General features: G+C 45.6%; 1 protein-coding gene across 1 annotated transcript; it reads left to right on the top strand.

Annotated features, from left to right (window-relative positions):
- Nucleotides 1–1650: 1650 nt before the first annotated feature.
- LOC146197009 (high-affinity choline transporter 1-like) lies at nucleotides 1651–16010 on the top strand. Its single transcript, XM_084597112.1, has 8 exons — nucleotides 1651–1798; nucleotides 2572–2720; nucleotides 4223–4372; nucleotides 5730–5859; nucleotides 6312–6529; nucleotides 8728–8926; nucleotides 12637–13103; nucleotides 15999–16010. The coding sequence occupies exons 1-8, from the start codon at nucleotides 1666–1668 to the stop codon at nucleotides 16008–16010; spliced, it is 1458 nt and encodes a 485-aa protein (XP_084453238.1). The 5' UTR covers nucleotides 1651–1665.
- The last annotated feature ends 810 nt before the right edge of the window (nucleotides 16011–16820 follow it).

Here is a 16820-nt window from a genome sequence, read left to right as displayed (position 1 = left end):
GTTAGTCCCTGCCACATGTAGATAAAACACAAATGAGATACTGAGTGGCAAGCCCAATTTGGAATTGTAGACTATTCCTAAAGGCGCTGAAATATATATAATAGCGGTTACACTAGCCAAACCTGTCCATGCGGGCTGCACCAGAGCCTCATGTTTTGTGATACTTGATGAGGTAATAGTCGCGTAGGTAGGCACTGTGGACCACAGAGTGGTTACTGGAAGGGCCCAGTAGGCAATCAATGTTTAGGACGCTATTCGGGTTGTTCGTTGCTCATGACAAAAACTTCTGTGCTTGTAATACAGAGGCCGAGAGAAGCCTATTTGTTCCACACTTCTCTCGGTACCTGTATGTCCCTATTGTATAAAAGCAATGTTTTTGTAATCAGGGATGAAACGCGCTCCGAGGAATGCAAAGCGTGGCTTCGATGGCTGCGCGAATCGCGTTACATGTGCGCATCTATGCTGTCGTATGGATGGATGGATGGATGGAATATAGGAGCGTCCCCTTTGAAACGGGGTGGTAGCAGTAGCTATCATGCTCATTTTTCTCCCTATATCATTGATTTAGATTGGTTAACTAAACCATCATTCTATTTATTAAATTTTTGTTTCTACATTACTAACATTATGCCACTTCTCTGTTTTTAAGCCACCAGTCTTCCAGTCGTTTTTTGCTAGTTTCCACCGCCGGTTTATTCACCCGGCCACTGGTATCACTAAACCCCAGAGCTTCAGGAACAGTGATTGCGCCTGCATCAACTTCCGGATGGATACATATCCACTACATATCCGCCCTCGAGCGCCCTCTATGCGGGTGGCGACAATAGCTAGGATGGTGGTGGTGTACGTCGATTCAACCATCCTAATGACACAGCGAGACAAGTAAGCAGAAGCTTTCGAGGACAGGTGATTGCGAAGCGATCCTAGAACGCGAAGAAATACATTTCAGCCAAAATAAAGCGTCGCCTGCGCCGCGGTAAATAATAATTCGAGCTGTCTCACTTATGTGGGTTTAGGACTCTAGAGGGAGGAGGAAACAGCTTATTTGAGGGGGTGACATCCAAGCTGTCAGTTCTGTACTTGTTCATCAGTGTTTAGGCTCTGAACGCGGACAGAGATTGCACCTGTGGTTGTTTTATGACCTTTACTTTCGTGCTAATGTCATCTTTGCTATTCCTCCTCTTCCTCAGCTACATGGGTTGGTGGCGGCTATCTCAACGGAACAGCGGAAGCCGTATACAAGAGCGGTATCCTCCACTGCCACACACCGCTGGGCTACGCAATCAGTCTGGTTATCGGTGAGCAGGCAGTGTACTACGTGAAATCCGTACTTCATGATATGAGCGTTGAGCGTCATGTGTGGCAGTAATACACAACGCTAGAGACAGTGCAAGCAATGCTGGTCTATTTTGACAGGGTCAAATTTTCTCATCCTTTACTTTCTTATTGTGACAGAGAAACGCGATGTTTCTGCACCCCCACTTATATAATATATAATATACTATATAATATACTATAATACAGTATATGATATATCTAAGTCACCTTCATTAACCACATATGTCCGCTCTTCCTTTCGAGCCTGATGATTGTCAAGAACATGGTGCTCTGCGCGCGTTCCAAGGACATCTCCCATTTGCAGGCGGAACTTTCTTCACTGACAGGATGCGCGCCCTGAGACCGGTGACCATGCTGGACCCATTCCAGTACCGCTACGGCCGTTGGATGACTCTGCTTCTCTGCTTCCCAGCTGTCTCCGCCGAAGTCTTCTGGACGGCTGGCGTCCTGGCGGCGCTGGGTGCGTCTGGTTGGTTCACGTCTTCTCATCTGATTTATATATGTTCCGCTGTTGTGAAGCAAGTGAAGGAAAATAACTTAATTTGTTCGATGACGCCTCTGGTTGAAGACACTTTCATAAACTGAAAACGGGTGCCTAACAGTGCTGTAAGCAGATGCAACAATAAGGTCACCATACAAACAAGTACCACGGGATCGTTTTTCGAACCGTTTACTAAGAACCTTTATTTGGGGCTGTATGCTCACCTCACCTAATTACAGCTGTCATAATACAGGAGCAGCGGTCAAATAGCATACCGCACTGAATTCTGTCTGCTCTGTTCGTCGCAGTGTTCAGATTTCTGTGAACTACTCTTCACTGTGAGGCGACTGTGTGATAATATTTTAAGAGGCTGCCTTTTAATAAGATGATGGAAACGGTTTTGTCTTCCTGCAAAATCTCAGTTTGGATGCATGTTCACCGCTTGCATGGAATAGCTAAAGCTATCATAAGAACAGTCTTGTGCATTTTGATATTAAATATAGTAACGCGATAGAAGCCTCCCGGGGTATGATCGGCGAATACATTGATTTTCACATTGCTGTCTTGCTTTATATGAAACAAAAAAAAAATATTCCTAAACTTACTGTCAAAATGTATTTGACGGGCGCAGTGTCCAGAATTTCACGAAATATTGCACCCAGTATTCTCTTTCGAACATTTCTCCACATATCAATTATTGAGACATTGCGACTGATAAGCGTTCATGTTCTAAATGCCACACTCGCTCGCAGGCGACACAGCGGCTGTCATTTTGGAAGTGGAAGTTCGTTACTTCGTAATCACGTCCGCCATGGTTGTGTTCTTTTACACCTCATTGGGCGGATTCTACGCAGTCACACGGACGGACGTCCTCCAAGTTCTCGCCACTTTCTTCTGTCTGGCAAGTCTTTACTTGCCAACGTACAGCCAACGTACAGCCTTTGTCAAAACTGTAGAGCTCGGGGGGTCTGCTTCCAAGCCGTGTAGTGGCGCTGATTTAGCATTAGTGGAGGTCCTTCCCATTGGAGGGGGTAGGGAAAAAAATCTTCTTACCATAAAGATAATAAGAAACAACGGAGATCCATTACAAGCCGCACGAAGTGGCTCAGAACCAGACTCCTTGGGCTCTACACTTTTGACAAAGACTGTACCTACTGGCTGCCCTACCAATATCGGCTCCAAATCTACCGGTGTGTCTCGATGCCTGATCCAGAGCACTTTGTACGCGCCTTGTTTTTGATGAAATGATTTATATGTTAAATTACCAGGCGGGGATGAAGAGTTTTCAGAGTCAGCATTGAATATGCAGTAAACTGAGTGTGTTCCTGGTGAACATATTCCTCTTTATCCTTCCCAGGCAGGTCTTCCAATTTCAGAAAGCTGTAATTTACATTGCCGCTGCTGGTAGAAAATTTGTGCGTTCTCTGTTAGGCAGTGTATTTCGCACCAATCATTAAATCATCCGGAGGATGTACTGTGTTTGCGAAGAAAATGGTTACTCAGTCAGTTCCCTGTTTTCCGGTTTTCTGGCATCTGTAGTTGCACGTATTTTGGAAGTGTGAAGGAGGGCTAGCTTTGATGATTCTTTTCTGCAATACACTCAGCCCTGGCGGCACAAGATACAGAATAAGTGCGCTACAGTGAGTCATGTGTCACAGGCTAGAACTGGGCCGGCTGTACCCCAGGCTTGAAGAGTGCTCGTGATACTAAACCGCTGTAGAAGGACCGATCCTGAATGCCTGGAGTTCCCTAAAAACCTAACAACGTAATATCCTGTCATTGCATAGTGGTATCACGCCTTCCGACATCGTGGAAGGCATAAATGGAGGTAAGCTAGACGCCAATGCAACAACAACAACAACAACAACAACAACAACAACAACAACAACAACAACAACAACAACAACAACAACAACAACAACAACAACAACAACAACAACAACAACAACAACAACAACAACAACAACAACAACAAACAACAACAACGGTGGCAGGCATAAATGGAGGTAAGCTAGACACAAATGCAATATCTGCAAATGTCGCGAAAAACGAAAGCCTGCTAGGAGGCTGACGGCACACATACGCAAAGCTAACGATAATTTGAAATTTGAATATAGTAATAAGAGAGATAGCTTTTCAATTCGCCGGATAGCTCAGTTGGCCTCTTAGGAAGCGGAAATGTCTCTCCATGACGGATTTAGCTACCAGATAAATCTTTTAAATGAATTCTTGTGCGTAATCTTACTACTAAGAGAAAAAGCATTAAAAATATATTCGCCACCCAGCGCTTTTTGTGCTTTTGTATTTGGTTCTCCCCTTCATACTCCACTTCGTCGCTTTGTCGGTCGTTAACAGTACTGCAGTTAAGCATTCCAGCAGTAATGTCATTTTTTATACTTACAGTGGATATGCGTGCCTGCCTGTCTGGGAAGCAGGGTTGTTGGCACGGTGGGTCCTCCGCACAACGATTGGATTGGCAGCGTGAAGTCCGGCAATGTCGTCTCTCTTTTCGATCGGTTCCTGATGGCTTCGCTCGGAGGCATTCCGTGGCAGGTGAAGTAATTATCAATTGATAATAAAGTGACTAAATGGGAAGATTGCAGCCGGATGCATTGATTTTTAAGATCATTTTGACTGACCAGGAGCCACATCTTTCCTCCCTATTTTTCGTTTCTTTCATCGACCCATTGAAAACGTCGCCACCTGTCGTTCACTACCGAGAAGGCTGAATGCCTTCGTAAAATGAGTAACCCTTTCGTATTTACTGCAGTGGTAATAATTGAATCAGCTCATTAGTGGCAGGCATATGTACCGTCCAGCACATTAATGACAGGCCCAGTTGTAAGAAACGCTCGCTTATTACGAACGGGCATGGTGCTACCGTCAAAATATGTATTAGGGATATGGCACTGCGTCTCTGATAAATAGAAACTGTGGTCGCACCGCTCAGTATAGCAAGGAACGGGAAAACCCGCACATTGACCGCCGCAGTCGAAATACATGCGCTACCTGCCGAGACGCAGGCCGAAGAGGATTTTCTAGGTCCCGCACCCCGCCTTCAAACAAAGTGTTGACTTTTCCACAAAACAAAAGGGGAATTTAAACTGCAGTTAAACGTGGGCCAAGCACACCCCGACCAGCTGCAACGTCAGTCGGTGCGTGCTTGTACCTCGGTTAGACAGTGTCTAATATCGAAGCACGTAAGTGGTAAGTGTTTGAATGGGCAGTGCTGACAGCGAAATTGCTGCACACTGCCGTTGATTGACCAGGATTACTATTTTGATGTTTGAACGGTAATCGCGAAGTGTGCCACATCCGGTCCGTTGTGGTGTTCATCAGCGACCGAGTCGCTGTCGCTTGGTGGCAGCACATAAACAGACGTGCAGTACACATTGTACGCACATGCACCGTCATTGCTTCACCGTTGCTTCCTTTCCAAGGATCGAGCCACCAGATTGCGTGAACGCCTCAGCCACTACCTCTAATATCGTGTTCAGAAAGCGGCTGCGCCCCACGAAGTGTATGGGCCAAGACCCTATGATCACGTAGGGTAGTTTATAAATGGGCTTTATTTTGTGTTCCTTTTTTTTAAAAAAAACATACCAAGAGCAACGTAATAAGCATCAGTTTTGTCAAACTTCGTGTTTCTTTAAAGCAGAATACGGCAAGTCAACTCACTATGAATTAAAAATACAACCAACAGAACCCGCATGACGGTAAAATTCGTAATAACTGGGCTCCACTGTACGGGCAAGGATTTGTATTCTTTTTTGGGTGGTTATTGATAAAGTGAGAAAAACACATTAAAACACCTTTCTGCTGCAAATTGTGGCCAATGTGAATCACGGCCTGATCTTTCGAATGGTTCTTGTGGTATACGCAAACATCATTGCTCCATCCTATGATGCAGGTTTACTTCCAGCGAATGCTAGGCACTGAAACGGACTTCGACGCCCGCATGGTTTCCTACGTTTCTGCCCTGGGTTGTATCATCCTGGCCATCCCTCCGGTTGTAATTGGTGGTGCAGCCAAGAGTGCCAGTGAGTGCCAGCCTCTTCACCGAGTCGAACAAATTTTGCTCCTCAGGGCTTCTCGTATGTTTTGCGGTATGAGAGTTACACTTATCTTATTAACATTTTATTAAAATAATAGCAATCTGCCGCTGACTTTACGCTACTCATTCGAATGAAATTTCAGGTTTCACCTCGCTGGGTAGGAACGACTTTGACATTATTAAGTCTAGATATCTACCGAAAAGTGACACAGACACTACGCCTTCATTTCCATAAAGATAACTTAAACAAAAATATAAATTTTGGAATGAAAAGCGAGGTGGTTTTTACAGAAATTATCGCGTCTGCTCTTAAGGCAGATCTTTGGCCTCCCCTCATTAAAACCGCGTACAGTCATGCTAAACCATGAAAAAAAAAATGTTTTACGCAATTCCAGCTCGTGTAACAAGATGCTTGAACCTCCACGTTTCTTTTTTCAGACTTTTCAGCAGTTGGCTACCCGGGACCCTACCGTCTGCGCGACCGTGATAGCGTCAGAGTGCTGCCTTACTCCATCCGCTATCTGACTTCTGGTCCAGTCCCCATCCTTGGCATGATGGGCATCACGGCAGCCATCTTGTCCTCTGTGGACTCTTCCATGCTCAGCGCTTCTCTCCTGGTGACCAAGAATATCTACCAGGCCCTCGTTCGGCCAACGGTGCGTGTCCAGTGACGGTTTCCCCCGATGCGTACGGGCAGACATACCTTCCAGACTGAGCGGAGGTGCTCAGTGTTCTTGGACTAATTGCCTGATGAGAAAATTAGGAATATGTGGCAGAAAATAGCCAGAGAGGATACAGTAGTATAGGAGAGCAATTAATAATTAGCATCCACCCAAGCGTAGCCACGTGGCTCAAATGAGAGCCTTGCAGCTTCCACCGGAGGGAGCTTCGTTGGCTAAAAAAAGAACAAACAAACACACAAACAAAAACATTAGAGTTATGAAGTTATGTTTCCTTATGTGCCGAAATATGAAATTGCGAGTTGTTTGATTAGTTACATTATGAGCTTATTCTGCGTTTAATTCATTTACCGATGTCTACATCTTATCTGGACATTTTTATTCGTCGCGTGTAGCTATGACGCCATCAACTTGCTCTCTTTTTCTCTGGACACTTTCGTATCGCTTGATCAGTGGATGAAATCTTTATTAATAAGTATATTATTGCTGTAATTAATATGAACTTAAACTATCTTAACCGCGACGGCATCAGTAATTATCCATCATATATCAGCGCTCGTGTCTGTGCTTCTTTCCTGCCGTCCCGTGGTTTCGCGCTGTTTTGTTCTAAATCCATCATATATCATGACGTCATATGATTACCGCTAATGTTGACCTAAATTACCACTCAGTTACGTTATCAGTATTATGTACCTTCTCTCAATGCATTACTGTCATGAGTCTTAACTATTAATCTGTACACTACATTGCTATGACTTATCGCATTATCATCAAGAATATACTGGTGACTACCTGGTTATCGCGAGTTATCGTCGTTCTTATCGTCGTTATCTGCTGCACATATCTCGTGGTCACACATCCTGTCCACACATTATGTCCATGCCACCAAGGAAATGCTTTCGTTATAAACTTCAACTTCGCCTAAGGCTCGGACGCTCAAATCCTCGCCTTTTCGGACAGTACATATATGTAACAACTAAGCCAGCAGCGAAGGCTAGCGCACCAGATAATAGGGCGAGGGCGATATAATCAACCGCTCGAATTGGGAACGCTTTTGATCTAACGTTTAGGGGCTTTCCCGAAGATAGAGTACACACTGTACAAACATTGGACCAACAGTTACCTCTTGAGTTAAGTTCTCCCTTGCATATCAGTTGGCAGAGCGGCTGCCCTGGATAGGCGGCGGCTTCGGGTTGGAAACCCAGACAGTAATGAATTTTTCTTCAACCACGAAGTTTTTGTGAAATTGCAGAGCTTTAAGATCTGTATAGCTTAGCAGTGGTGAATGCTAACGAGTAGTTACTTCTTTATTACAAGTTGCTCTAATTTGAGGGATTCCCCTAAACACTGGGCCATAAAAGAAGACAGCCGCTCAGTTTTGCATGTTCAAAAGGCGTGAATGATCAGGATTCTGATGGCTGGTTGAGGTTTTCAGTTTTGCATTTTTTTTGTGCTGCATTACCTCGTATTAGTTTAGGTTTGGTAACCTTCTTCATTTGCACTTAGCTCTTCTTCATATATGGTTTTCATTTGCTGATCGTCGCAGTTTTTACACTGAACCAATGTGCTTAGCAACAAAATTTCACAACTGGCCATTGGTGTGACTGCATCCCTTTTAGAGCTACGCTGGCCTGTTCTGGTAGAGAACAACCCTGCTTTTGATTGCCAGCGGGGTTCATCCTTTTGTACGAGTGCACAAATCGATGAATGACTGCACCCCATTGTGATTCTTATTCCGTATGTCTTATCTGATGTTCACTTTTAAAGGGTATGAGACTACTTTCCCCCCTAATGGCGCAGTTGGGAAATTCTGAAATTCCTCATTTGGCCAGTTGTTATTCCGGTGGCATAGGGAGCACGGAGAAGACGACCACCGTCATGCGCTTCTGTGTAATTACACTTACACGCAATTCTTCTGATCTTATGAATTTTGACCGTGAATTTTATGGTTGCTATTACTGCCATTTATAAACCCATTTAAGTAACAGAGAAACCCAACAGCGGATGACTCAGTTTTAAGATCATCAATGGTTTAAGCAACCTAGCATCACTAGCAGATTTGGGCAATAAAAATTGTGACTTGCTGCTAGCTTCGCTGGCAGCAACGGGATGAAGAGTTATTGTTCACCACACTGCACTCGATTCTTCAGCGTCTGTTCTCGCGTTCACTGCAGGCGAATGGAGCTGAGGTGACTCTGGTCTTGCGCCTGATGGTGTTTGTGATCGGATCGTCGGCCACATACTTGGCGTTGTCCGTGGAGTCCGTGTTCGAGGTGTGGTCGCTCTCCTCGGAGCTGGTCTACATTCTTCTGTTCCCGCAGTTGCTGTGTCTCCTGTACTTCAAGGGCAGCAACACGTACGGCTCATTAATCGGTACGCCAAGACAGCTCCAAGATATTAAACAGGGGTGCAGGTATATTGTGACGACTCTCTGAAAAAGAAGACTACGCGCCCTCTGCTTTGTGATGTGAATCGGAATTTGACCGAGACACCAGAACTGCGTCAACTTTCTGAGGTTGATGTTCCTCGTGCAATTGGCAGCCGTTTTAGAATGCTTGAGGATTTTCGATGCCTTGGCACTCAGTGGCAATTGTTTCTTAACGGTGAAAAAAAAAAAAAAATAGCTCGTTCACTTGCTGAATTTACGCCACGTTTTAACGCGAAATGAATTCTTGTCTCATGTTTGCTGTGGCCAGACAACACACCTAGCACTGACAGTAACGAAAAAAACAAAACAAAAAACAACCGTATCAGCGAGATGCTCGCACGGTGGTTCCCCCATCCGATATACGCTTTCATTGAATCTTTCGTACGGTCAGCACTTGATAAATGCTAGAATTAAGACATGCGCTTCGCAAAATATGAATATTGATGCCATACGAGGTTTGAGATCAATTGAAGCACGCCACCGTCGCTGTGCTGCTGCTTCGACACACAAATGCATTTTTCTTTACGTCGAGAAAGAAGGGTTGGCTTGGAACCAAGCCAAACCGAAAAAGAAGCGTGTAGCAGTGCACGTCACTTGCAAGCGCACTTTAGCGAGTGGTCGTCCATTCTGTTGCCATCGTTGTGAGCACGCAAAATCGCCCAAGAGCTTTGCTAACTTACGAATATCTGAACTGGGGAGGATTTCCTGTGGATTATTAACGCTGTATTCTGTTCGGCCCCCTCAACATTCTCAGCCAAGATATGTTCAGAATCCCAACTCAATTTGTTCGTATATAATTGCTGAAAGATGCTTCTAGTTGGAAACAATAATATTAGTAAAGCAGCTGTCACATCAAAGTGCAGCCAGTTCAGTGAGCAGCAAAGCTCAGCAAAGTTTTTCTCCTTATTGCGGTGTCGCGTGAGGTGTACAGAAGTTGGAAGCTTCTTTCAAATGTGAACTTTCCTCGACAGAAATTCTTGTGCAAGTGTGGAAGTGAACAGCCTTGAATGTCTGGCAATATCCTGCTGAAAAAATTGTATGAGGCAATAACCTCACATTTTCTCACATGGTCTCACTCAATTCACGTAAGAAATCAAACACAAGTCGCATATAATTGCATAAGGTCTCACAGTTTCTCGTAGATTATCATAAACTAGGAAGATATTTTATGATAATAATGTGCAGCGTATGAGAGTCTATGTGATTTGATGAGATTGTGTGAGGTTATTGCCTCGTAGAACTTTTCGTTTTTCAGTAGAGTATGTTTGCAGTTGCTTTGGAAATGTTCTTAAGGTTTCATACTCTGTGTATAGCTACACACAGCATTGTTGGGTGCAAATAGTACTTTTGTAAATCACTACCTGATTTAAAATTCCCCATATTGTGCTCCATCGGCCCCAATTCATGCTCTATAGACAAGTCTACTCAAGTCGGTGTAATTATTTCCGCTATCAGATTGATGCAGCCCATTTTGTCAGCATCAGTCGTATTACCTTCGTCAGAAATATTTTGCAGAGGTCCATTGTGTGAATGCGTTCTTCTACTTCACAAGTGAGCTATGGACATTGTATGAAAGGGGGAGTTGCCAAAAACAAACATGCTACACTGCTTCGTCTGACCACCACGCAGTTCATCACATATTAACAAATGTGTATGTGTGCATAGCCCAACTACTTCCGTCTATGGAAATCTCAGGTGTCTGTTAGAGATTACAGGCCTCTCTCGAGTCTGATTGTACTTACCTGGAGTTCTTCGGGCTGTGCCATCAGCATATCAGTCAATTCTTCGCTTCTGCGTTTTTCTTTGTTCACCTTCATGTCGCTTGTAATGAAAATTAGTAAGGAAACACAGCTAGTGGGGAGCTGTTCGTAATGAGATTATTAAGCAAACACAGCTAGTGGAGAGCTGTGACGGAAGAGCAATGTTTAGTTTTTTTTTTTGTGCGTCCCTTGCAGTCCTCGTAATTTGAGTGCAGTGAGTATACCAATCATTCGGCATTCAACTCCCAATTGCTTTTTTCCCGCAGCGGCTTCCCGTCAGAAGTGTTTTAACGCGACAGCAGGATTACATGCGATTTTGTTCTTCGACAATGTTTGCGTAGCGGCCGGCTCGGCGCGATGCAGATACATGGAGCGAAGAGGCGTCGGGAGCCACCGTGAAACTTTTGACGCGAAAGCAAGTGTGATAAACAAATTGAAATAACCGCAAACCGATGTCCGTGAGAGCAGTGACGCTGTCCCTTTTGTTAAAAATAATGAAAGGGCTCATTTTGACACCACTTTGCTATTGGTAGCAAGTGTGAGTAGGTCTCACATGGATTTGCGTGTGCGAATGAAGAGGCATATACCTCTTAACACTGTCGTATGATACTCTTGAAAGCGATGCCTAAGTTTCCTTCAATTTGTTTTAAAACTACGCTGTCAGTACTTCGAATCGCTCGGGAACCCATGGTAACGGATGATCAGACATTTCCTTGCGTTGGTGCTGCACAGTGGCGCACTAGCATTTCCGTGGCATGGTTCAGCATGCGCTTTGAGCGTTGTTAGTACAGGCACCGATCGCACACACCGTAGAACTAGCAGAACCAGTCGGCCAGGCGGAGCAGTCACAATGAAAACACGTGCCAGCACAGCTGAAGCATTCCTTCCGCGACGTCTGACCGCCCGTCCTGACGTCACGGAGTAGTGGCGCCCCCGCGAAAAATAGCGAAGCAAACTTCTTCCAGCACGCTCTTCCACAGCCACTGAAGTGCGGCGCAACGGACCGCAACGAGGCCCTCCAGGGGGTGGCTCTGAACTATCGCCGCAGTCGGTCATGCCTCGTGTAAAACCGCAACACACTCTCGCGCTGTGCAGTGAACATCGCACCTTGAGGTTTAATCTGCACCACTCTTTCATTTAAGCTGGTACAGACCCCGTCCCCAGACGGTACACGTTCTTGGTGGCAAAATTCGAGGACACTTTGGTGACTAAAGTGATAAAAGGCGAAAGCCTGATTGCTGCATTCTGCTACGCGACTGTTGCGCATGTAGCGATGAATGCTGCTACGAGTAAAGCGAGCGGCTACTCTTTCACATTCTGCGAGTGCATTTATTCAGTCAATTTGAATTCTGCTTGGCAGCGACGAGATCGCGCTCCTTGTATCTTCGCAGTTGTTCTGCGTTTCCTGTTGTGTGGTTGATTTTACCGGGTGCGCGGCAGTAATTAGTAACTAAATATATAATTACGCAACTGTACTTATTTAGTAATTATTGATTATATAGGGATTAGTAATAAATTAGTTTTAGTAAGTAGTAATTAATACTTCAGTATGCAACTGTCACTAATCAGTAGTTATTAATTAATTAGTCACTAATTTAGAATTTGTAATGTATTAGTAATCAGCAATTAATAATTCATTGCTTAATTAGTCATTAATTAGTAATTGATCATTGATTGGCATATGGCCATATAAGGCACGCATTCGCGCATACTGTGGTAGTGCTCTGTGATTGGTCGATATCTCCATGACGTCATCCCGTGTCGACCAATCAGAGCCGCCGCAAAGCGTGAAACTTTTGCTGACGACAACGATGAGGCAATAAAGGCTTTCGCCTTAATAACGGAGTGGAATGGGGTATTGGCCACCCTTCTTTAAACTATGCCTGCTCTTTCAGCCTTCGTCGTCGGCTGGGGCATCCGCTGGCTTTTGAGCGAGTCGTCGCTTGGAAAGCCGGAGATTATGACGCTTCCATTCTACTACAAAGTGGAAAGCCAGGTGCTTCCCTCGCGGCTGATATGCATGGCTCTTGGCGTGGTTACCATCCTGCTTGGCTCCTACGTTGCGTCGAAAGCCTTCGAGAAAGGCTGGTTGCCAGCGAGCTACGATGTCTTCCACTGCTTCCGTTATAAAGACCTCAACAAGGAACTCCTGGTTAGCTGTGTAGTTGACGTCACTGGCCCTGCGCCCATCCCAGACAATGCTCCCATCACCGTATCTGCGCAGCAGGTTTGGAGCAACATTCCGGGGGCGAGTGAAAAAACTGGCGCCGAGGACGAGGCACCTGATATGGGCACCAAAGAAGTTGGGTCAACAGTCAGCAAGTCTAGCGCAGCGTCGAAGAAGTCTAGCACCATCGACTTGGCAAAGACTAAAAAAGGCAGCCTTGTAGACGCCAGAAGACATCGGAGAACCGGCTCTCGCGCAGTCTCAAGGAAGACGAGCAAGGCCAGCGTTGGGGACGCAAGCAAGACCAGAAGGAACGGGGCCCCGCCGGCGAACGGTGTCAGGAACGCCGGGCCACGGACATGGGAAAGCGCAATTAATAGACCAAGCTCTTTGAACCTGAAACAGGAACCCAAATACTGATGTGAACTGCTGAGTTCGCCTACCGACCCCGAAAATCACGAAGTTTTTTATGCTTAATTTCTTGCAGTATAAGATTCTTTTGGTATCGTTGTACGCTAAAGGACAATGGACAATTTCTACGCCGTATTGGTATGCACGCAGCTGCATTACAGGATAGTTGCGCGACTGCATACGGGCGAACTATTGTACGACTTATTTTGCACGCGTAACGATGAATTTTCTCAGCTCACATTTCGAGTTGGCAACGCGCTCTCCTTTGGCTTATTTTAGCAGTGGCTTATATGTAGCAGTAGCTCATTTGTAGCAGTGAGTCATTTGGGCGGGATATGAAGTTCGTGTTGGTTTACGCCTGCAATTCATGGAATAAAAATGAAGTGGATGCTTTTAAGGCGAATGTTGTTGGTTAGTGCGGCGAGTTTATTGCTTTTCTCTGAACCATTGTACTGATTCATTATAGACTGATTATAAGTACATGTAACCATTGTATTAAGACAGTGTGCAGGGCTCACATGTAAAACCATTTTCAAATATTATAGTCTAAGGGGTTTGCTTTCGGCTAAATAGGCGTTTGCGCTCTGGCACATATCGCAGTCCAACGTTTGGGAGGATTGAGCGCACAGTTTCCTCCCCCTTCCGAGTGGTGACGATCGCTGATGACCCAAAACTAAGCACTCTTTAGAATTAGAAGGTAGGCCTTTTAAGCTGTATACGTTTGATAGGAGCTCTTTGCTACATGTGACGCGGTGATCACCCACGCCTATGTATAACGCTTGGTTATCAGATTAAAAGCATTGATACTTTTAGGGACTTAGTGCAAAGGTCTGATTGCTCACGTGCTAAGAAAATGCACAGCATTGGTATGCAGAAGCAGTCGTTCTTCCAAAAGTAGCCCTCATTCAGAATACACCGATGATGGGTACTGGCTTTTCAGGCACTCAAAGCAGATCGAAGCTCCAAATCAAATTCTGTCAGTGGCGGGCACGTTTCGATGGAGGCGGAGAGCGAAACACTCGGTGCACTGTGCGAAATTTTTATTTTGCGATGTTTGCCCACCTTTAAAAATAGCACATGGTTGAAAGTATAGTTCACAGTCGCTAATACAGCATCTCCTGAAGTCATGTGTAATTTTGGAAAATTGAATGTCACTCGCAAACAACGCAACACCTTTGTAAAATGCCGAAGTGGTAGTCGCAATAGAGGTACTACACAGCACTGGTAGATAAACTGGCAGGACGCGCGCAGGAAAGATGGAACGCATGGGAGTTTGGAAAGGTTAAAAAAATTAGCTGGTGGTTTAACTTTGGCTAACCCTGATTAACGCTCATTGCAATTGCAAACCTTAGATTACACATTGTGCGTTTCTACAAACGTAAAGCCCCTTGGTCATTGGTTTCTTCGACACGCCGCCTTTTCAGGGCGTCATTACGAAGTGCCTTCTTCGCGTTCCGACACAAGCTGGAGAAGCGTGTTCGTCCTCCATCTCGCGCAGTGTTGTAACCTATAGGCAAGAGTCCGGGGGATCCTATTTAACACTTATCGCCCCTCTAGCGTCCTCTGCTTCGACGTCACACTGACGTCACCTCAAGTAACCTCGTCATTGACAGTGGTCACGGGCCACTTGGTGGCTACGTGACTATTCCCCAAAGTCACATGGCAGACACCAGGTCACGTGACATTGACCTTTAAAGTGGCCTACACAGTACCTTGACAGTAGGCCACTTGGCCTACGCGACTATGCCCGTCACATGGCGACAGCCAGGCTTAATACAGACGTTTGACCTCTCAATCTCGTTACCTTGACCTTGACAGAGTTCAATGACCACTTGGTGGCCTACGTTACTATGCCCCAAAGTCACATGGTGACCACCAGGCTTAACACAGAAGTTTGACCTCTAAATATCCCTCTCAATAGCAGGTTACGTGATCTTGACCTTGACAGTGGTCACGACCCCTTGGTGGCCTACGTGACTATGCCCAAAGTCGCATTGCGACCACTAACTGCCTTCGCACAGCGCCGCCCAGGGAGATTCCGCCCCGTCCCCTCTAGGCTAGCAGCACAGCGCTCTACAGACCCTCACGACGGTCTCACTCGACAACCGGCAGTGCGCTTTATTTTATAGGCCATGAAGCAGTTAGCATTGGAACTGCCCGGCAGCTGACGGCGACCCAAGAGGCCCAATAGGGAGCGGGCTGATCTCCTGCCGCGAATCTGCCACAGGGTGGGAGTGAAAGAAAAAAAAAATTAGAGGGTCCCTTAGATATCTGTTAAGAGAATTTCTCGCGCATGGGATTTCGTTCCATGAGCTTAGAACGCCTTTGGCCTTGATAAACCTGCACCCGTACAGCTTGGAAAATGCTCTTTCCTCTTCCTGCTGTCCCTCTTCAACCACGCGCGCTGCTTGACCACCGCGTTCCATGAAAAATTCTTCTTTCGCTTCCGATTTTTTTTTGGTCCAGGACTGCACGACGGAACTCCTGAGGGCCGACGCCTTTTCCTGGACCTCGCGCCTGGAGGAGTTAGAAAAATATTGGTGGTCCAATCTGTGCTGCCTAGATTATTCCACGGCAGGAATGCATGCGTGCTGGTCCATGTACTGTTTGCATAAACAAAGTACAGATTGTAAGAAAACTTAGTTTTAATTACGCGTGTGTTACTGTGCTTTTGCGCAGGACTGCGAGTAGCGGCATATGATAACTGAAGTGACACACAGTTGTTCATGCTGATTACATCGACTTGTCGTGCAAAGATACAATCAATACAAGATACGCTTCTGGTTGTGGCTTGAAGTGGGTTAAAGTTGTGATCCCAAGTAGCTCACGCATAAAGACTAGCAACAACTGCCATTTCGTAACGTCGATATTAAGTGACCGCAGATGATGAGGAGAGCGTCCGATCTTCTGTGGTTAGCATTCTCGCCTGTCGCTTCTGAAGGCGATCGCGTCTTCGCGAAAGCTTTCTTGACGATCGGGAGCAGCTCTCGTGGAAGGTTCCGCCGATGACGGACGCCATTATGTGGGTACATACCGTCTTATCGAAACAGGTGGCAGTTTGCGAGTCGGATAAGCAAAACGCAAATGTATCGTTCATGCGCGCGCGAGAGAGAGACAAACATTTATTATGAGCAGGCGTGAAATATTCAGCTCTAGGTGGACAGCCTCCTCAGTTCAGGAAGCCGTGGACCCGAGCCATCTCCCGAGTCCGGCTGACCAGACTACGCTGATAGTCCAGGCTGGGGCTCTACAGCTGAATCTCCCACTGCTCTTCGGTTAGGGCCATGGTATAGTTTTGGTCCCTTGCATCTTCACACCATATGTTGTAGGGTGTTTGGTACGTTGAAAAATGCGAATTCATATCTGTAGGATTCTGTATACGGCTAATTTTTGAACAGTAGTGCTATCTGGTGGTATTAACGCGATGCAAACAAAATTGTGGTGCGCATTCACCGAGCTAGAAGTTTTCAAGACTAACAATCTTTTATCATCGCAATGTAA

This window comes from Amblyomma maculatum, chromosome 3, assembly GCF_055883805.1.
Source record: "Amblyomma maculatum isolate TAMU_Amacu chromosome 3, ASM5588380v1, whole genome shotgun sequence".
NCBI classification, from domain to species: Eukaryota; Metazoa; Arthropoda; class Arachnida; order Ixodida; family Ixodidae; genus Amblyomma; species Amblyomma maculatum.
The sequence above is the reverse complement of the archived record's forward strand: the minus strand, read 5'-3'. Positions and strand labels throughout refer to the sequence as shown.